The 23,531-nt window shown below is 35.2% G+C and overlaps 1 protein-coding gene across 1 annotated transcript in view; it reads right to left on the reverse strand.

Annotated features, from left to right (window-relative positions):
• The window catches only part of HNRNPLL (heterogeneous nuclear ribonucleoprotein L like), a 38,743-nt gene that overhangs the window by 11,738 nt on the left and 3,474 nt on the right, over positions 1-23,531 (reverse strand). Inside the window, exons 2-7 of the mRNA XM_070476963.1 lie at positions 14,204-14,322; positions 9,247-9,484; positions 7,717-7,797; positions 5,909-6,010; positions 5,748-5,820; positions 1,443-1,514 (exon numbers count right to left, since the gene is read on the reverse strand). Coding sequence (XP_070333064.1) covers positions 1,443-1,514; positions 5,748-5,820; positions 5,909-6,010; positions 7,717-7,797; positions 9,247-9,484; positions 14,204-14,322 — 685 coding nt within the window. The remainder of the gene's footprint in view (positions 1-1,442; positions 1,515-5,747; positions 5,821-5,908; positions 6,011-7,716; positions 7,798-9,246; positions 9,485-14,203; positions 14,323-23,531) is intronic.

The following is a 23,531-nucleotide window of genomic DNA, read 5'->3' on the forward strand; positions in this document are numbered from 1 at the left end:
CACAAAGTTCTTCTAGGGCATATAACATATTCTTATTAATTTTCATGTATTTTATTAAGTGAAGACAAACCTGAAAAGCCACACTGAGAAAATGGTTTGTGTCATCATTACTGTAGTACTTTGTCCTTCATTTATATGCTCACAGATTTTTTTCTAACTCCCTCTGGCAGAATATTTAACCAATTTTTGGCCTTAAGCTAACTGCCATGACACATTTATATAATCTACAACTATACTACAAACTTTGATGAGCCATTCTTTTGAAACCCTCCATTATACAATGCACAGTAAATACCTAGCAGGGTTTCTTTACTGAAGGATCAGAACTACTTGTATGACCATATTAATATTTACTGTTAAAGAAACAACTAAGAAAAATGATCAAGGAACACACTATAATGACTGCAGTAAGATTTTCACTTTATACTACACTTACTGTTTTGATATAACATATTGTTTCAAAATCTCTTCTGCAATACAGACTACCATAGAAAATGAACAATTAGACACATCCACACACATGTAATTAATTCCTCGAATTCAAAAAAAGACACTAGGGATTAAGCTAAAACTCACAGCAAAGAATGGTCATCAAATATGTACACTATTTGAAAACATTTCAAACAACAGGAAACACTGGTGGCTTTTCAATAATAAATCCCAAGAACACAACATAGCAATTTCTGTTTTCTACCACTTTTAATAGTAATGCTAATTGTACTTCAACTTTAAACCATAGAATAGGTGGGGTCAATAACTACTGCTAAAAACTAAAAAAGCATTTAAAAACACAGAACTTAGAACCAGTTTAAACTTTTATCAACAATTCTCAACATCTACTTATAAAGACAACAGCCAGATACCTAACTTTTTCCTGGGAAGATTATTAATCTAGGTTTCATAATCTTAATTTATCAACATAGCAAACATTAAAACTAAGAAGTTTAAAAAAAAAAAAGAACTAAATACCAATTTAACCAAGTGTAGAACTAAAAGAATTAGAGATCTAACCAAAATCATGTTTCCTTTTCAATAAATATCCCATTCACTCTGCCTTTTATTACTCTAAATTCCTCTTTGCTTGTAACTGCTGGAAATGGAAGAAAATACACTTACTGAGCTATACTTCTTTTTTGGTCTTCTAACAGTCTAGAGCTCACAACTAATCAAAACCAAAACAAAACAAAATGCAATGGTAAAAAAGCTTTCAATCCTAAACAAGAGCTCTCATTTATCCCAAAGATTATATGATATAACAACAGCCTAAGAAAACAAAGGATTTTGGACAACTCCTTTGGAGTATATTAATAAGAGACTGATCCCATAAACCAACTCAAGTGAGCAGAAAAAAAGAGAGACAAGAACTGTGCCATTCTTCATCAGAAATGCAAAAATTCTTAGAGTTTTTCTATACTACCTTCCTTCTGCCTTGACAAACTTACCATAGCCATCATGTCTAAACGAAGAAGGGTGTTCTCCCAGAATGGCTTGTCTCTGGCGACCCTTTCCTCTATCTGACACAAAAGTAGAAACAGGGTTTTAACAATTTGACTCAAGTACTTAACAGAGTTCTCACATGGGAAACACCCATTCAAAACATCCATTACAATTCATGAGAAATGTGATTCCTGGTTAATGTTAAACATCCATTCATATCCAATTTAAATACAAACACCAGAAGTTTAAGAAAATAATTCTATCTAACAAATTCCACTTAACTTGAAAATATCTTTTTGGCAAACGCCAAATACAATCACACTTTCGAATTTAAGGAAAGAATGGATACTTTTCAGAAAGTGAGGTACACAATGCTAAAGCTTGACACTGTACAGAAGTTTTTTTTACCAATACATGTCTTTAAAACAAGCTTTAAGTGCAGTACTTTTGAAAGACAGTACCTGATGCATACTATTAGCTTCAACAGCAACACATTTTCAAAGTGGGCTTCTTTCAAGAAGTTCAGCATAAGCCAACAACAACCTGTATTACATGGTTTCACAATCAGTAAACACAGAGTATTTTGTATGTATATACACATATTTACAAACACCTACTGACTTGAGAGCTGGAAATTTTCACATCACTGGCCCATACTGTATCATGGATTGGCCATTGTCTATAGACCTTAACACCAGGCAGAACTAGGAACACCCCCAAAGCTTAAATATGCCAAGTTAAAGCTAACCAAGGGGGCTACATTATTGGATGAGAGTACTACAATACTCCTAAAGGATAATTTTTATGCTAACTACATCTTTAGGGGAGGCATGCCAATTTCCTCAAATCTAAGATAACAATTTAAAAAATTACTTCTAAGTTTCTAAAATAGTACTTCCTATGTTAGTAAACTTTAAAAATCATTGTGTAATATTTTGAGAAAGTCTGCTGATCAAATTATGGTGTTTAGTAAGATTTTCTTTTTTTTTTTTTTTTTAATGAATCTTAAGAGTCTGGTCATTCTTTGAAAATTCAAAGAGAAAGGTTTTCTACATATCCTTAGTCACCTAAACAAATGAGGTTAATGGGAGATGAGAAATACTTTAATTTTCACTTCAGGGTACAGAAGTATTGTTTTAATTACCTATTTCAAGTATCACAGCATTGAAAGGGACCTAGGAGGTCATCTAGTTCAACTTTTATTCAGTGTAAAAATTCTCTTTGTATCATCCCTGAGACTATCAACTGGGACCACCTAGCCTCTGCTGACCCAACTCTGGTAACAGAGTACTCATTACTTTCCCTTACATTTTCAGTTAGCCCTAAATCATGAAAAAATTAATTTCTATATTGTATAGAAATTTGTCCTCTAAATATATTCTACTCCATTTAGGGCCTCACAGCCTTACTCAATACTTAGTCTTTCTCCAAAAACTCTTTCAAATGCTTAGAAGTTATTATGATCCTCTCCATATTCCCAAAGTTATTTATTTCTCCTCCAATCTAAACACTCACAGTTCCTTCTTCCTAGTATTATCATTTAAGTCTCACTCTATCAGTCCAGTCTGCCATTCCACTCTGCTAACATTCCTCTGCTCAAGAATGCAACCAAATGCTAAATATAAGTGCTTATCTGATCTAAGAATCTTAAACCAAAACCATCATAAAGTCTTCATGGCTTGGTTTTACTGACAGTTAACTGTGTGCTATAAAAGAAAGAGCACTGAATTGGAAATCAACTAAGATTTCAACTTAACCACTAATTTGCTATATAATCATAGAAATAATCTTTATATATAAAATGAAGGAGAGTAGATGATCTCTAAGGTATCTTCAACCAAACATTGTCATTATTTCTCTTTAATAATTTCTCTTCAATAATTGGAAGAATGCACTACCTAACATAACGTCATATAAAGAAGTATGAGGGAGAGTCAAACACTGAATTTACCAATGTATAAACAGTGGTTTATAAACTTTCATGGATTCGGTCTGAAATCTGATGGAAGCTGTGGACCTTTCTCCCCCAAAAGAAGTACACACACACAAGTTTTGTTTAACATTTCTGGGGGATTCTCTGGAGTCTAGGCTAAGAATTCTTTGCACTAAAATGTAAATTGACCTGAAAAGAACTTTTTGAAATGAGGTTATATTTATAAAGTCATTCTCATTTTTGGCAGAAAAAGTTACAATTCAATGGAAGCTAAAGTCACTACAAAAACAAAAATAAACTGCTTTATGATATTTGCTGTACAGACAAATATCTGTAAGGAATCAGAAAACAAGAATTTTTTCCCTTTCAAAGTACAAACAGCTAACTGTTTTACCTCCTTTAATTATATTTCCCTATTTAAATTTCTATCTTACATTTCTAAACTTTCCTGACTATAATTTCTTGTATAAAAATCTAATCTAAGCTGGGTTTTGTAAAACTCAGCTCTTTTAAAAGAACAGAAATAAGCACTATTAAAATAAGAAGGATGTCCATAAATATTTTAAGAAACATTAAGAGAAAAGTAACCAAACTTACTATTTCAAATGAGTTTAGAAAAAAACAAAACAATGTTCAGTGACTGGGACTTGACAGAAGTGAGAGATTTCTCATCAACCACTCGTTCTGTTGTTTGAGTACTAAGGCTTTGCTTTTCAGTACTGTATGCAACTGCACCAAGCCCAGGCCAAGCAGATTTCTGTGAGCAGTAAAAAATGTGGGGTCCAGCCTAAGATGCATTATCAAACTTGTTTGCAACCCCATGCATAAGGCAAGATGATTTCCTGAGAACTAAGAATTAAAGGGGTCAATTACCCCCAAATCCTAAATATCTGAACATGCAAAGGATCACCACATTGTCTCTCTTTTTTTTTTTTTTGGCAGGAGTACATGCACTATGGAGTTCCTACTGACCAATATATTTTGGATGCATAAAAATTTTTCCTAGTTTATTGACTTCTATGAATATACTCATCTTGGTGAGGTTTCCCAACACATGGTTCAAACACTGATATTGTAGTTGAGATGTAGCCAATACTGCAGCCCCCTTGTTTTTACAAGATCCACATTTTGATTTGTATATTCCAGAATTGCCACACAGTCAGTTGAACATTTCATCATTCAAATCTATGCTCATGAAATCTAGCATTTATAAGTTATAGGTGAAAATGCATCTCAAATGAAATGCTCCTGTTTTCAGATTTATAAAGTTTAAATATATTCTACCTTGAACAGACATGGTACTTTCACCTACATTTGAAAGGTCAAAATTTCTAGTTACACAGATTAACATGAATGATACTCTTAAATTGTTACAAAAAGTGACAACTTATAAACAGCCACTTTACAAAAATCAAACCACACAGAAAATCTTGTTTTACATATAATGCATCTTTTCATTATTATGTTATTCAATGTCCACAATTGAGGAAAACAAAACAAAAAAGTAATCTTAGTTGCAACAAGTATGCATCTTTCTTTTATCTTTAATATCTGTGTGGATTGGTTGAGCATTATAATTCCCAAGACCTGTAGATAGCTCTATTAAGGATTATATCCTCTTTTAAGGATTCGATTAACAATTTGAATCTAAGCTGCTAACAGTTACAGCAATGGGCATTAAGATTTACAACATTGTAGATAAAATGTAGTATCCGTCAGTGAAAAGTTTTAAATTCTACAACTGAAACCTTAAGGGAAATCAAACCAATATATACATACAACTTGAATAAATGGGCACAGTCTATCATGGTATTCATCCCATGCAAGTCTGAAGTACTGTTAAGTGTCCTCCTTTAACAACTTGGGGTGATGGTGCATGCAGTATGCAGTCAAGGTGAATTGCAAGTCTGAGTTTTTCAGAGGGCTTTTTGTTGATGCCGATGTTGTGCATGATGAAGTGTAGAGTCAGCCTGCTGGAGTCCTCTATCCTTCTTAATGCCTCGTCCAGCTTGGGGGGAAAGTCCTTTCCATAGAGAAGCAGTGTGCAAGTTTGAAGTTTGTAAGGAATATTCTGAATCAGTTTCCTCTCCTCCAAAGAGAGAGAGCTGCTTGGAGAAATGCAAGTCCTTGAACTGCGGGCGTGCCTGTATGTGTGGGCTCCTTGTTGAACTAAATATTAAGTTAACTCAGTACATACCAGAAGGGGGCACTAATGTTCAAGGTTCTTTTCCAGCATTACAAGGCCTTTTGCAACAAAAGCTTCACCAACAAGATTTTCATTTGAATGAACTAGCTCATGTCAGGAAAAAGGAATCTAACTGCATGTAAAAATTTGACAGCAGATGTCAAGTACATCTAAAATGCATAAAATACTTACCTCGTCTTCCCAAATATGGTTTAGTGTAGTCCCAACTGTCATTGTCATTCCTGATAACATTTAGACGAGTTGGCTGTTAAGATTAAAAAGAAAGGGAGTTCAAACTGTGTATCCAAAGCATAAATAACTTCTTTGGCAAAGTGTTGAAAAAAAATATTTACCCTTGCATATTCAATTTTTAGTGTGCAACATCCAGCATATATATCTGCTCCATTGAGAGCTGCTTTAGCTTTCTGGGCACAAAGGACTGATTCAAACATAAGCTCTATTAAGGAAATTTGGTTTAAAGTGTCCAAAATTTATTATTATTCACTCCCTAAGAAGTGGACTGAAAAAAGTCAGAAATAACTTACTTCTGAAAATGCTTTATGAAATAAAATTTCTAACAATTTTTAGTACGAGAATTTAGTTATAAGATCAAGGGTACCAAAGAAAACATAATGCAACCAAAATATCTACATTAATCCTTCTAGGTCATCAGAATAGGTCATCAGAAATACATTATAAATTGGCGGGGGGGGGGAGAATGGAGCATGGTCTCATTCCCTATCAAAGGCCAGCTTGCTACCTTTTTGTTTAGATTTTTGAAGCTTTTAAACTTTTATTTTATATACAAAGAGCTAGTATCATTTCTGCGTAAGTTACATGTCTGACTCATTGGAAAAGACCCTGATGCTGGGAAAGACTGAAGGCAGGAGAAGGGGATGACAGGATGAGATGGTTGGTTGGATGGCATCCAACGACTCAATGGACATAAGTTTGAGCAAGCTCCGGGAATTGGAGATGGACAGGGAAGCCTGGCATGCTGCAGTCCATGGGGTCACAAAGAATCAGACACAAATGAACGACTGAACTGAAGTTAGATGTGCTGGATGATCCATTCAAGGAAGTTCACTTAGTCAACTTAATGAAGCCAATGTCTTTCACATACTGGTGGAAACACTGGCAGCACATAAAGAGGCTATATTTCCGGATCAGACTGTGCTGGTTTGAGACAACCGGGCAAGAGCAAGAACCCTTCTCTTTTTATAGCTTGCTATCTTGGAATAGGAAATACTGCACTCTCAAAGCAGGAAGAACAGGTAACTTTCTGTTAGGCAGTCCAGTGATTAGGAATCCACACTTTTACTGCCAAGGGCGAAAGTTCAATTCCTGGTTCAAGAACTAAGATCCTGCAAGCCACACAACAAGGCTAAAAAAATAAAGTAGGAAGAATATTACAAAGAATCAATATAATAACAAAAGAAATACTTGATTTTTATATATTTCTGAGAAGGTTGAATTTATAATCTTATCCTCATTTTACTGGCCTTTAAAAATTTACTTAAAAAAAAAAAATCAAACCACAAAAGTGGTAATAAAAAAAGCAAAAATACCTTGCCAGAGTAATATATATAATATATATTACCATTATATATCCCTTCTTTTTTCTATGCATATACATGTACACATAGGTTAGGGTTTTATGTTTTTCTTAAATTATTTTTTAATGGGATTGTTCTATATATACAGCTTGCTCGTTTTACTCAATGTATGACAAATTTAACATAAAAAAGTAGGTCTTACATAAACCATGATCATTTAAAAGATTCGATGAAAACAGGAAAGAAACATTCTACTGATTCCAACGTTTTGATACTTCCAAACTATTTTAAAGAGATTCAGAAAAGTCCATTTGAGATAAATTTCAAAAAGGTACAAGTATACACATAATCAGTGGGTTTTTTTCCCCATTAAAAAAGCAAGCAAGCGGTAATATGAAGCACTAGATTACTTTACAGTAGAAGTTATCAAAAATAGTAAAATTCTCTGTGAGTACTGCAGTTTGTTTTTAAACCTAAGACAACTAGATGGTAGGGGATAATAAACACTACTTGTTCTCAAAATTATTAAGCAGGAAAAAGTAAGATCTATATTACACAGCATTCATACACGTCAATAAAAAATTTACAAACAAAGGATATTCAACCATTGCTTGTATCCCATTTCTCTTGAATATAACAATACGCTGCACTTTTCCAACAGGATTGCATACAGTATATAAAACATCCTAGGAAGGAAAGATAACAAGACTCCATCACATCTTATATTACGAAATATAATAAAGCCAAGCTCTATTTTGTTTAACAACAACAACAAAAAAAACAACCTGTCATGATGTCATTTCTATTAAGCACTAATTAAACTTTTAAAAACTGTTACACTTTAATAAATCTAAAGTTATTTCTTCACCTACACAATATACTCACATTAGAGAACTTCCAATGAAACATTTGAAGAGCATTATTACTTAAAATCTCCTAAATGAATCCTCAAATTTGTATTTTAAATACCTAAAAGAATCTCTGATAATACAATTAATAAACCAAAGCTGTAACCAATTTTATTTTTTCCCAAATGTGACTCTGAAATGTTTACTATTATAATCACTTAAATTACAAATAAAAAATATTTGTTAAAGAGTAGGAGTAGCACAACTCAGTATTTATTTTTCAAGGACAATGGCTATAGATAAAAGACCCAGAGAAAATCATTTATAAAGAGTTAAATTTCACCAAACAAGATGCCTGAATCTAAGAGAGAACCCTAAATTAGGAACAATTCTTCAACTTCCAAATTTTTTGAGTACCTACAATTACAGAGCCACACCATTAGGTAACTAAGGATATAATAAACAAATCAGAGAACTTGTGCTAGTTATATTCTTTTTCCCAAAACACCAAATACTGTAAATATATTAATGGTGTTTATTAATAAGTCTATACAGATCACAAAAGTAAACAGATACATAATATCTATCTAAATTTAAATAGTATCTATCTAAATTTAAATAGTATCTAATGCTTTAAAAGTTTATGTTCAAATATCATATACTCTTACTAGAAATCATACTAAATGAAGCTCCTCTTATGACATTTTATTCATTACAAAAATCAAGTGTCCTTATCACTAGTTTATTATTAAACAGCATGCAATTATTATAAAGTAGAAAACTCAACTGGCTCAGGACATGAATCCTTTCAAAATTCTAACATTACTTTTTGAAAGAGTGAAGAAGAGAAGTTTTTAACAAGTTACGTCTAAACAGTTTATAATGATAAATACATCTTACTGTACCACAGGATTCTGTCACTACCTAGTAGATGCTCTTAATGTGCTTGCATATGAGTGACAGAGATTTCCTGGATCATTTCCAACAAGTCTGTCTATACTTTATTATCAGAAAGAGAGTTAACAGTGAGAGTAGTAAATAAAAGTAATGTGCCTATTTAATTATGACAACTATGCTTCTGACCTTTTTACAACTTCAATGATCACCATGTCTTTCTTTGTTCATTAAACTTGATAGTCAAAACTAAGATTACTTTTAATAATTCTTTTTTTTTTTAAACCCACTATTTTCAAATACCTACATGGCAGTGAAAAAAACTACAGGTTAGTCACCCAAGGCAAATTCCAAAATCACGTTTAATTTAGTTTGTCTTACTAAAATACATACTACTGTAATTGGATAAAGAGGATTCTGAATTGACAGCAGAAGAACTTTGTTGCCTCCTGATGGATCATCAGTATTTCCTGGCCGAGTGATCCTTTTGCTTGTAGAATAGTTGAAAAAAGCCTGCTGACCAGCTATGTACACAGGTTCATCTGCAGCAAACGTCACACATTCTTTGGCACTATCTATGTTCTCAAATTCCACCAGAGCCTGCCGTTTAAATGGCATCATCATCACATAGCTGAAAGGAAGATAGGGAAATAATACCTTAATAAAGCAAGTTTAATTAACATTTTTCTCAACTAAAAGCAGACTTTAATTAAAAATGTCTCAAATCATACAGGCTAGTAGTCTTCAGTACCTACACCCAATATTAGTAAACTCTTAAATTATCCAAATAAATTGTGGTATACCGGGTAGATGGTATATATTTGAAAGCTCCTCTTGTGATTAAAAGCTTTTATGGACCTCATACCCTCCTCAAGCACAACTCTGTTATCAGTTACTAATAATCCCATCCAGTTTATCCCTCAGGCTGCCACTTATACGCAACATTAGAAAATATCTAGATACAGAAATAAACAGAGAAACAACAGGATCTTACAGGGAACTATATTCAACATCCTGTAACAAATCATAATGGAAAAAAATATGAAAAAGATTATGTATAACTGAGCCACTCTGTGGTACAGCAGAAGTTAACACAACAGTGTATGTCAACCATGCCTCAGTAAAATAAAAAATAAAAAATCAACAGAGATAAAAATCAACAGAAGGTTAGCAGACGGGACCCCTCAGCAACAGAAACTACCACCTCAAATGAATTTTTCCAAATAAGTGCCACACTAAGAAATGACTACCGTCATTCATCTTACTAAAAACAAAAAATGAAAAGATGAACCAACTAGAGATGAAATTTCATACAATAATTTCCTCTAAAATTCTGATATTTTTAAATATTAAAGAATCCATAAAATGATATTCACTAGAATACGGTAATCATGGATGTAAAATGGGCAAGAGAATATTTACTTTTGACTGTATATTCTTCAGGAAGGAGAATATATTGTAATACATGAAATGAAAATAAAGAAATGAAGGAAGGGAATGGACTTCCTTGGTGGCACAGTGGGTAAGAATCCACCTGCCAATGCAAGGGATACAGGTTCAATCCCTGGTCCGGGAAGACTCCACATGTCACAGGGCAACTAAGCCTGTGAACCACAACTACTGACTGAGCCAGTGCTCTAGAGCCTGGGAGCTACAACTACTGAATCCCTGTGCTACAACTCTGAAGTCTACTGAAAGTCACAGCTATTGAAGCCCGTAGACCTAGAGCCTGTGCTCCGTAACAAGAGAAGCCACTGCAATGAGAAGCCCGTGAAAGGCAACTACAGAACAGCCCCCACTCACTGCAACTAGAGAAGGCCTGTGCAGCAATGAAGATCCAATGCAGTCAAAAATAAATAAAGCAGTGTGCACATGTCAAAAAAAAACTAGAAATGAAGGGAGGTTAGTAAGAAATCAGAACATGTCGATAAGAACAGGGAACCATGTTCTCTCTTCACAGAAACAAGGGCCTTAAAAATATTTTTAAATACAATCAATGTGCTTTTTCTAAGAAGGCCAGAGAAATAACATGAGGTCAGGTAGTCAGTGACAGCACTGCTTCTCAATCAGGCATCCAGGAACTAACTACACTTCAAAAACCAGCAAGTCATTTCTTAGTTAGAAACAGACCACTTTGTAGCCTGGCAAATTATGTAATTCCTTAAGAATTTCAGCTTCCTTGTTTATACAACTGGGAGCACGGCTGTCAAGATTACAGTTCCTACATACAAATTGTTTGCCTTGCCGCATTCATCTTTACATCCTCAGCATCTAGAAACAAAGAGCCTGGCACATGACAGGTATTCAATCAATACTTGTTGGTCTAGGAGTTTTATTAGCTTTCAGCCCACATCATTCAAGAATAAAACACAGAAACAGTAACGCCTGGGATTAGTTTTACCAACAATAAATGCAAGATAGAAATTTCAGGAGAGAAACATTCCTTTTAGAAACTCAAACTCCTAGTTGAGGTTCTAAAGTTTTGCATACAAAAAAATAGAAAACACCAGAATTAGGTCTATGCTAAAGAAATTTAATAAATATTCTCCCTCTCACAAATCTAAGTTGGTTTAAAGCTAAGAGGTATCACCAAGTAAATATGTTAATAATGTCCTTCGGGTCTTTGGAAAGACAGAAAAATCATAAAGGTTCAAAAAATAAATTCTTTATTGGCCTATTATAATAGACTTATCTGTTTGTAGTAAAAAAAAAAAAAAAAAATGCTTTCTATAGCTAAAATAAGTAAGTTAGAAGCACAGAGCTAAATGTTACACAGCTTACCCAGGAAAAGTAATATCATATAAAGACAGGGAATGGAAAATTAGAATGTCACAAGCATTTTATAATTCATTTAAATTCTGGGGCACATAATTTAAAAAAAAAAAGTTCAAAGTACTAATATGAGAAAGACTGGAAGACCAAAGAGAGAAAAAATAAAAAGTCCAAGAAAAATAAAAAGTCCATAGACTTAAGACTATGAGAAAGACTGGAAGACCGAAGAGAGAAAAAATAAAAAGTCCAAGAAATAAAAGGGTTAGTAGAGTAGGTATATTCAACTTATAGCTTAAAACATGCTTACTAATTTTTAAATAAAAACAAAAGGAATCAAGAGATTTACTACATAAATCAGGTCTCAAAAGTTTTGTTTTAAAATTCAAACTGGTATAGCTAATCACTACCTAGTATTCTTTCCTTTTATGAAGGAGAGAAGAGAGGAAAAGAGACTTATAAGGATATATTTTTAAATATTCTTTTGATTAAATAAAGACAAAAAATAGCAATTATCCTGACTTATTTTTAACATCTTACAGTTTCTTCTGAACTTCCTTCCTATACAACTAGTTTTTAAGTATAAACTTACTATATATTGAACTTGGTGACTCATCTTTTTAATACAAGCAGTTTCTGTATAATCTTTATATTTGCCCTCACATATACCACCAAATAAATCAACAAACAAAAAAATATGGAAAGTTTCTATAAATGTGACATTTTGAAGCAAACACCTACTCCTCATAGGAGGCTATTCAAACTTCTTTCAGCTTTGGTAGCAGCTACCTCTTATTCAAGATCATTTCACACAACTGAAACTCCTATTGTACATATTTATGCCAATTAAGCTCTTAATTATACACTAATTTGTTCCAATTATTTCACGATTTTTCTATCCACATAACTATGAATCTTGAGGTCAGAACCATGTACTATGCAAATTAAATAAAATTCATATATGGAACACATTACCATAGACTATCAAACAGTATAGAGTCTAAAAATGGACAAGCCACTCAAAAGTAATTCAAATTAATCACAACCTTAAACAAACAGTTCTATTTCTTTAGTCCACAACATTCAGTTCATGGTCATAACTGACATCAAAATATCAATACAGTTATTATTTCCCTAAAGTTTCCAACTTCATTTGCTCACCAACTTGTTTTCTGACAATGCTTCAGTATTTCTTGGCTGTAAAAAAATAACTTAAAAAGCCCCAAATACATAAGAACAGAAGAAAGTAAAAATCCAGAGATAACCTCATTGTCTCATGGAGTCTTTTTATAACTCCATGAGACAACACACCACCTGGAAGTGGTGACTGGGTGAATCAATGTCAACAGGCAAGTCTAAGTATCCTCTAAGGAGTCTGCTTCAGTACTATGTAACTCTTCAGACAAACTTAACTTCCCATATCCACTCCAAATGACTAAGAAGTGATAGTCATCTTAGTGATACTTCAAGAAATGGGACTTTTATTTATGTCCATGTGATTTTCCAATTTGTACCTCCAACAACAAACAAAATGTTAACAGTGGTTTCTGAGGTCCATAAGATAAGGGCAATAAGTTTGCTAAGTCATTCACCTTTCAATGAGGTCGCCAAAGAAATTAAGAAGATGCCATGATAGAAGGTATCACCTAACACTACTAATGTTCCTTTGAAGAAATAATTCCTCTCTGTTGGAATCTCTGATCTCTCCCTCACCATCTTCTTTCAATACTCAAAACTCCACATAAATTTTTATAAAATTGAAGCAGTCAAATGATCTCATCAAATATAATGAAATTTCTCTTCTGTTTATATATTATGACTTAGTCTATATAGTCTCTGTTGCCTATAACAAAAACCCCAAATGTATTTATCAATGGAAAAAAAGTAATAAATTCTATATTATCCATACTAAGAAAAGAACAGCCAAGCATATCTCAATTTAGAAAGAATTTTTTTTAAGTGTCTATTTTTGGCAGCAGATTCATTTTTCAAATCACATTTTTCATGTAAGTCAGTATTCTTAAGTATACACCAGCTGTAAAGGAAGACCATGAGAGAATACAAACCACAACAGGAGGATAAGCAAGGATAAAACGCTGACCACTCCTGATATCACAGCATCTCACACTAAGCAAATAACGCCTACCCTTGTCTACCCACTTTTCGTGGCCAATTAATTCCTGAATAGTTCAAAGCAAACTAAAACAACCACCAAAAAAACAGTATTTAAGTACCACTATTTGAAACTCTTAAGATAAAGGGCATAATTAATTAATTCAATGGCTTAAAACAGTGTTTAAGAAGGAATCATGGATTCATTTGAAAATCAGATGAAAGATGCAATAATCAATGTTACACACAATCTGGTTGAGGAGTGAGATGGGATCATGATCAACAAAAATTCACCTCAGAAGAATTAAAACAAAAAATTAATCTCAGAAAGACTCAGAAGGTTTCAAAGAAACACAGTCATAGGCAAACAATATATTCTATGGCTAAGCATCAAGGCTTGTAGCAAGAAAACAAAGTCTGTTCTACTGTACTGTTTTCACAATCTATATGAAGTCCCTATTGGCCTTACCATATTGTCCCAAATTTTTCCAGGGCCTCCACAAGGTCTGCTTCCACCACAGATTCACAGAGTCCTCGAACATGGACAACGGGTGAAACAGAAACTTTATGATGACTTCCACCTGCCTCCTAGCAAGATAAAATAATTTTCAGTTAAAAGTCTAAATTGCATCATTTAGTAAATCCAACTCTGCATTAAAAAGCAAACACTTAAATAAAAATCCCAAATCAAAAAAGTGAACAAAAAGTCCCAATTAATGTAAGGGTATACACTCTATTTTTTCTGCAATATAGATTAATATCACCTTTTGACCTTGTTTAACTGATTATCTAGTTCCACCATAATTTGAAGTGACTCAGTATACTTGACAACTTAAATTTATGCAAGGTATCATCTTTGCTGAAGTACCAGTATGGATGTGAGAACTGGACCATAAAGGCTGAGCGCCCAGGAATTGATGCTTTTTGAACTGTAGTTTTGGAGAAGACTCTTGAGAGTTCCGTGGACTGCAAGGAGATCAAACCAGTCAATCCTAAAGGAAACTGACCCTGAATATTCATTGGAAGGACTGATGCTGAAGTTGAAGCTTCAATACTTTGGCCACCTGATGTGAACAGCTGACACATAACAAAAGACCCTGATGCTGGGAAAGACTGAAGGCAGGAGAAGGAGACAACAGAGGATGAGATGGTTGGATGGCATCACCGACTCAATGGACATGAGTTTGAACAAGCTCCGGAAGATGGTAAAGGACAGGGAAGCCTAGTGTGCTGCAGTCCATGGGGTTGCAAGGAGTCGGATACGACTCAGCAACTGAACAACAACCACCACCATCTCCTGCTGAACAAGGAGCACTCAAAAATACAAGCCTTGGAAATTCCCTGTTGGTCCAGTAGTTAGAACTGGGTGCTTTCACTGCCAGGGCCTGGTCAGGGAATTAAGATCTCACAAGCTACAAGGGCACAGCCAAAAACAAATAAACAAAAAACACAAGCCTTCCTGGGCTTCTGTGAAATACTGTGTATCTTTGAGTATGCCCAGCAAGAAGTTTTAAAATATACAGTCTTATGCTTTATTTTAAAGGGGACCATGTAGGAGAATTAGCTTGAAAATGAAAATAGCTCTCACTTACTTATTCAAATTCTAGCAAGTCAAGATTTACACATACAACAAGCCACTCTGCACCACTCCTACATCACTTCAGAAATGACCTCCATGGCAACGTAAGTGTCCATCAACAGATGAATGGATAAAGAAGATGTGATGCATGTATATACGTGTGTGTGTGCACACATGCGCACACGTATGTGTGTGTGTGTGTATATATGTATATATATATATATATATATACATATATATATAAAACAGAATATTATTCAGCCATAAAAATGAAATTTGGGGACTTCCCTGCCAATCCAGTGGTTAAGACTCAGTGATTGCACTGCAAGGGGTGCAGGTTGGATCCCTGGTCAGGGAACTAAGATTTCACATGCTCCAAGGCTCAGCAAAAAAAAAAAATATATATATATATTGCTATTTGAGACAATATAAATGGAACTCAAGGGTTTTACATGGAATCTAAAAAACAAAACAAACCTACAAGCAAAACAAAACAAAAACAGACTCACAGTTACAGAGAACAAATGGATGTTGGGAGGGGAGGAGTGTGAAATAGGTGAAGGGGATTAAAAGGTACAAACCTCCAGGTATAAAATAAATAAGCCATGGGACGTAATATACAGCATAAAAAATATGGTCAGTAATATTATAATAACTTTGTAAGGGACTGATGGTTACTAGATTTATTATGGTGATCATTTCATAATGTATGCAAAGTCCATTCACTATGCAGTCCACCTGAAGCTAACATAATATTATATATAAACTATATTCCAACTGAAAAGTTTTTAAAATGAAAGGAATGAAACCCATGCACAATTCATATATATAACCAAAAAATCTATTAAAGGAAAAGGTTTTTCTCCTACAAATGGGAAGAAAGGTTTTTTTCTTCTAATCTAAAAGAGCATATTTTACCATTAAAACTTAAGAATCATTTTAAGAAAATTAAATCCCTTTATGGCTATTTTTAAAGACCTACCAACTTTGCTTTATTATAAAGGCTGTTAGAAAATGCTATAACAGTCTTGTGCACAGCTAATTAAAAATGTCAGAATCTAAAGATCTAATTTAAGTATATAAGTAACCATGAGATTACTCTGACACTCTTGTCAAAATTGAGTCCTTTGAAAATATTAATTCAGTCCTTGGAATTTCATTTGAATTGCTTATGCTGAGTTGTTTCTAAGGCAAAACCAATATTGATTACATGCCACTAAGTCTGAAATGAATCATTCTAATTGCACCCTATGTATACCAACATTCTATCAGCAGCCTAAACAAATGAGACTGTATTGGTGAAACTCAACAACCAAATGGACATTATCATCATTAAGCTCTTAAATATTACTGGATGACAATAATTCAGGAAGAAAGCTCTAAATAATACCTAAAAACCTAATTTACAGACAACACAATATACAAATAACAAGTTTTACTCTAAAAATAATTAGACAATAATAAACTACAAGAAATAAGAGAGCTGTCTCCTTTGATCCTTAGAAATGAGCTGGCAAAGGCGGAAGTGTAAAATAAGCTCTATGGTCTGCGCTCTTCACACAGTACCAGAATTTAGTGGGAGGAAGACTTCAGACTGAAGAGTAAAGAGACAACCAAATGCAATATGTGAGGTTTCATTTTATAACAAATAAAAATTGCTATGAAAGTCATCTTAGGGAAAACTGGAGAAACTCAATTATAGACAGGATATTAAATAGACGTACTGATTGTCTGAAAAGTAAAAGCGAAAGTTGCTCAGTCGTGTCCGACTCTTTGACCCCACGGACCATACAGTCCATGGAATTCTCCAGGCCAGAATACTGGAGTGGGTAGCCTTTCCCTTCTCCAAGGGATCATCCCAACCCAGGGATCAAACCCAGGTGTCCTGCATTGTAGGAGGATTCTTTACCAGCTGAGCCACAAGGGAAGCCCAAGAATAGTGGAGTGGGTAGCCTATCCCTTCTCCAGAGGATCTTCCCAACCCTGGAATCAAACAGGGGTCTCCTTCATTGCAGGTGGATTCTTTACCAACTGAGATACCAGGGAAGCCACAGATTGTCTAAGGTACCATTATGATGGTAATGGCTATATGAAAAGCATACCCTTATTCTTAGGAAAGCTGTGGTATTTAAGGATGAACTATCATAAAATTCTCCAAGCCAGGCTTCAGCAATATGTGAACCATGAACTCCCAGATGTTCAAGCTGGTTTTAGAAAAGGCAGAGGAACCAGAGACCAAATTGCCAACATCAGCTGGATCATCGAAAAAGCAAGAGAGTTCCAGAAAAACATCACTTCTGCTTTATTGACTATGCCAAAGCCTTTGACTGTGTGGATCACAATAAACTGTGGAAAATTCTGAAAGAGATGGGAATACCAGACCACCTGACCTGCCTCCTGAGAAACCTGTATGCAGGTCAGGAAGCAACAGTTAGAACTGGACATGGAACAACAGACTGGTTCCAAATAGGAACCTGCTTATTTAACTTACATGCAGAGAACATCATGAGAAACATTATGAGAAACGCTGGGCGGGAGGAAGCACAAGCTGGAATCAAGATTGCCGGGAGAAATAGCAATAACCTCAGATACGCAGATGACACCACCCTTATGGCAGAAAGTGAAGAACTAAAGAGCCTCTTGATGAAGTGAAAGAGGAGAGTAAAAAAGTTGATTTAAAGCTCAACATTCAGAAAACTAAGATCATGGCATCCGGTCCCATCACTTCATGGCAAATAGATGGGGAAAACAGGGAAAACAGTGGCTGGTTTTATTTTTCTGGGCTCCAAAATCACTGCAGATGGTGATTGCAGCCACGAAATTAAAAGACGCTTACTGCTTGAAAGGAAAGTTATGACCAACCTAAACAGCATATTAAAAAGCAGAGACATTACTTTGCCAACAAAGGTCCATCTAGCCAAGGCTATGGTTTTTTCCAGTGGTCATATATGGATGTGAAAGTTGGACTTTAAAGAAAGCTGAGCACAGAAGAAATTATGCTTTTGAACTGTGGTGTTGGAGAAGACTCTTGAGAGTCCCTTGGACTACAAGGAAATCCAACCAGTCCATCCTAAAGGAGATCAGTCCTGGGTGTTCACTGGAGGGATTGATGTTGAAGCTGAAACTCCAATACTTTGGCCACCTCGTTGCAAAGAGCTGACTCACTGGAAAAGATCCTGATGCTGGGAAAGATTGAGGGCAGGAGTAGAAGGGGACGACAGAAGATGAGATGGCTAGATGGCATCACCGACTCAATGGACATGGGTTTGGGTAGACTCCAGGAGTTGGTGATGGACAGGGAGGCCTGGTGTGCTGCGGTTCATGGGGTCACAAAGAGTTGGACACGACTGAGTGACTGAACTGAACTGATCATGATATCTGCAATTTACTTTCAAATAGTATAGGGGAAAAAAGTATGTATATAGAGATAAAATCCCGAAGGGTAAAATGCTAAAAACTGCTGAATCTAGAGGAAGGACATATGGAATTAAACATTTTACACTTTTTTAAAAGTTGGGAAATTGTTGTATTCCCAGGTGGCTCAGTGGTAAAGAATTCACGTTCTGTTGCAGGAGACATGGGTTCGGTCCCTGGGTGGGTAAGATCGCCTGGAAAAAGAAATGGCAGCCCACTCCAATATTATTGCCTAGGAAATCGCACGGACAGAGGAGCTTGCTAGGCTCCAGTCCAAGGGGTTGCAAAAGAGTCAGACATGACTGAACGACATTTAAGACCTACAAAAAAGTATGAAGAACAATATAAAAAACGTTCATTAATTCAACACCTACTTTAGTAACACTGCCCAATCAGTAGAACACATCTCTTCTTCCTACCTCCCTTCCCAACATAGATAATGAGTATCTAGAAAATAAACTCATAAAAAAATGAGTATTTTTCAAACTGGTCTTCTTACAAAGAAATGGACTATAGGACCACTTTTTAAATCTCTCAGAAGATCTGATTTTATTATTATATACTTATATTTCCTAAGTGAAACAGATGAAAACTTAAGTCATTCTTTAAAATATGAAAGATGTTAAATGCAATCCATATGGTATTTAGAGGCAGATATGATTATCCCACCTCAAGGCTGAGAACATATCCCATAACCCCTATATATGTCCCTTATTCCCATCAATGACTCTGCCTTTCATGAGTTTACCTACCTTGACATTTCTCTAAATTAGTACCCTTTTCTTGAACTTAAAATTTTCTCATCCTTTCTGTACTTTATTTAAAAAAGAAAACAAACAAACAAAAAACCCTAGGGTTGTTTCCAAATATAAAACTGATGTATTAAAGATATCTTTTCAAACTATATTTTCACTATACCCCTCATTTCCCTCCCAAATACTAACATTTTTTCTTAAATCAACACTTTATACTGATGATAAGAAATCTGAAATCATCTTCAGACATTCTTTTGCTACCCTAAAAATACCTCCTTTAAGCATCATACTATGCATCTGAATCTTAAATTGGTGAATAAGTCAGTACTGTTTACCCCATCCACATATTAGTACTTTGACTATGTCTTCTAAAGCTTAAAGAGTTTCTCATATAGAAGTTCATTCTGTCCACTTCAAATGTTTAGTTATCTAGGCTCTCTCCTGGTCTATTTATATCTACTATTTATTAGACTAGAAACAATATTCTAAATAAGAACCCAGCAAATGGAGGCATGCCTTCAATTTACATGTGCTTGTTTTCTGTTTTAATCACTCAATCCCTTCTTTAGGTAAACTGTGTGAACTATAATGGAGGCATTTTTTGGTCCTCACGGCAAGCTACAGACCAGTTACAAACACCGAGCCCCTCTTCAAAGGCTACCTCAAAGACAAACTCCAATAATATCAACCTTGAGTGCTAATTTTGACTATTTCTGATTGAAAACCAGGCTCAACTAAAGAGAAGGGAAGCTCTGTAGAGTACAAATGCAGCTTCCCTAATGAGAGAAATGAGAAGGGTCCACTAACATTTCTCGATACAGTGAAACTGTAAACTCATAAAGGCAATGCACAATGTCTTCAGGCTTTTTTGCTTTCCCAACATTTCCATGCATAACACATGCGCAACACCAAACACATTCTGTCCTCCTATATAGGATTAAAAATGAACAATCTCAAATTGAGTAATTCATCCTCCAAAACCAAATGTGCAGAGAACCACTGCAAGTGATGATTATAAGTCTCTCCTTAAACACCCTCAATGACAGGGAAAAACCTTGTGAGACTATTAACATTTTTAGAAAGTTCTTCATAAGATGCATCTAAATCTGTCTCCCTGTAACTTCCTATACAAAATGGTCAGATACAAAATGGTCCTATACAAAAAAGTCAGAGCAGTGTTTGAATCTTTGGACATTTACACACTTTGTGATCTTACACTACTTACTTAACCCTTCTGAACCTGTTTCACTTGTAAAAAAATAAGAGAACAAAATCCTCATCACTTAAAATTACAACAAATAAAAAGGACAAGTACAAAATGTTGAGCACGGTGCCAGATGTAGTTACTGAACAAAAGTTCAATAAATATTAACCACTGCCACCCCCATCCTTATCTTCATTTCCCTCTTTTACATAACGTTTCTATTTGTAATGATTTCTGAAATCACAGAAATTTTCTGAAGTTTACCTTTCAGGCTAAATATCCCCCAGATTCTTGTCATTCCTCTTATGATTATGATCTTGAGTACCTTTTCTATTCTGGTAATTGTTTTCTGGATACATTAGAATCTATCAAAATAGTACCAAGAAATGAGCACAGATATTTAAGATTATGCCCTCCTTTTACTCTGGATACTTCACATAGGTGAAGGACCAACTAGTTTCAAGGGACAGAGGCAAGTATTTTTTTAACTTCCACCATGCTTGGAGTTAACTAGTACATGGTCCTCAAGTCAATCACATCACTCGATCTTTTCTTTCCTTACAGTAGAGCAGATCCCAAATACGGGAAGTCCTTTAATTTTCCTACTCAAAGTTTAAGGTACATCTGATCATAGAACGAAGATTAAAAATGAAGAGTCATATAAGTCAAATAACTTTGTAAAAAATAATCTACCTTTTTGCTCATGTGGTAGAAATCCTATGGTTTTGTCTACCCAAAACTCTCTTCTCCTCCTTCTGGTTAAACACAAAAACAAGCAAACAAAACACCTCAGTCCCACATTATTCTCACTCACAGTTGTAACCTCCCAACTCCAGTAGTAGTCCAGTGACTCATCGGGAGTAGGGAGATACTAAAAAAATGGCTTATCAGAGGGGATAGTTACACTGAGGGACAGACTGTGTTCTCTTTATTTGCTAGCAAAAACAATGTAGGCCTAACTTTATTACTCCATAGAGGAAATAAGGTCTTCCCTGGTAGCTCACAGAGTAAAGCGTCTGCCTGCAATGCAGGAGACCTGGTTTGATTCCCGGGTCGGGAAGATCCCCTGGAGAAGGAAATGGCAACCCACTCCAGTACTCCTGCCTGGAAAATGCCACGGAGGAGCCTGGTAGGCTACAGTTTATGGGATCGCAGAGTCACAGAGCTGAAACATGGAAAGAGACAGAATCTAGTTCCTATGACTTCCATCTAAATCCCTAGATCATGAAATGCCTAAAACTAGTGCCACAACTTGGCATTCATAGTTATATGGACCAATAAATCCCCTATACCTGCCCCCTTTTTGTTTTGTTTAAGCTCACCTGAGTTGGTGCTGTGGCTGCAACTGCAAACTTTGAAAGTTGTATTCCATTTCACAGAGGGAAAATAAAGTGCTAAATGATGTAGAATCACACAGTTTTAAGTGTGGAATTTTTTAACTATTACAGCCCCAACACCAAGGACAGCACCTAGCACATGACAGGGCTCAAATATTATTTTTTTAATGAGCTAAGAGATCCCAGTGATCATCTAATCCAACCATCTCATGTGATAGGTAGCAAGTCAAGTTCCAAAGAGATTAAGTCACAAAGCATGCTGGTAGCAGAGCCAAGACACCTGCTTTGGTTGGGCTTACGGCTCTCTTAACAACACTTTTCACTTTTATGTACTAACATGAAAAAACAGTCATTTGTTAAAACCAAAAGGCAGTAAAACCTACTAATTTTTTGGGGGGGGGTGCTCTGCTGCCTGACACACAGGATTTTAGTTCCCTGACCACGGATTGAACCCCAGCTCCCTGCGGTGTAAGCACAAGCCACTGGACCACCAGGGAAGTCCCAGAACCTACTACTTTTACTTTTCATTTACTTCCCAAAACTAAACCTAAAATTCTCACTCTACTGCAGCAGCTTAGCTAAATAAGACACAGGACATTACTGTTACAGAAGCCTCGAGGCTCTGGCACTTACCTCTGAGGTACACACCCTTGAACTTTTTATTCTCCAGAGTGTAATTACTACGCTCACTGTCACAGTCTAAACTCTTCCTGTGGGAGCTAACAAAGTGACTTCATCCCATGTCCCATTCTATATTCATCCCAATAAGCCATCACAGTAGTCCTATCATCACTGTAATTCAGATCATTAAAGCTTAATATAATAGTGTGTCTTAAATTCAAATGAGATTCTCTATGTAAGGCAAACAGAATAGTCTGTTTGGAAATCCTGGATCCTTATTTTTATCTCATCATTTTACCATCTTACAGATCTATTTATTAAAAGTTGAGAATCTTTAACTTTCACCTTATCACCAATCACTTTAACAATTTTTGATTTGTCTTTTTAGTCACTAGCAGAATAAAGAAAAACTTAAAAGTCTCTAAAGTAAATTAATACTCCATAAATTTTTATTGATATCAATCTTTATAAAACCAGAATTTTTTCTAACTAACCTCCCAATTCAATTCTTCAGCTGGTTTTGCCAAGCGAAGAGCTAACATTCTGAAATCAAGCTGCTTTCTGAAAAGTTTTTTGGGGGGCTCCAAAATCACTAGAGATGGTGACTGCAGCCATGAAATTAAAACACACTTGCTCCTTGGAAGAAAAGTTATCACCAACCTAGACAGCATATTAAAAAGCAGAGACATTACTTTGCCAACAAAGGTCCATCTAGTCAAGGCTATGGTTTTTCCAGTAGTCATGTATGGATGTGAGAGTTGGACTATGAAGAAAGCTGAGCACCAAAGAATTGATGCTTTTGAACTGTGGTGTTGGAGAAGACTCTTGAGAGTCCCTTGGACTGCAAGGAGATCCAACCAGTCCATCCTAAAGGAAATCAGTCCTGA

Source organism: Odocoileus virginianus, chromosome 2 (genome assembly GCF_023699985.2).
Source record: "Odocoileus virginianus isolate 20LAN1187 ecotype Illinois chromosome 2, Ovbor_1.2, whole genome shotgun sequence".
NCBI lineage: Eukaryota > Metazoa > Chordata > Mammalia > Artiodactyla > Cervidae > Odocoileus > Odocoileus virginianus.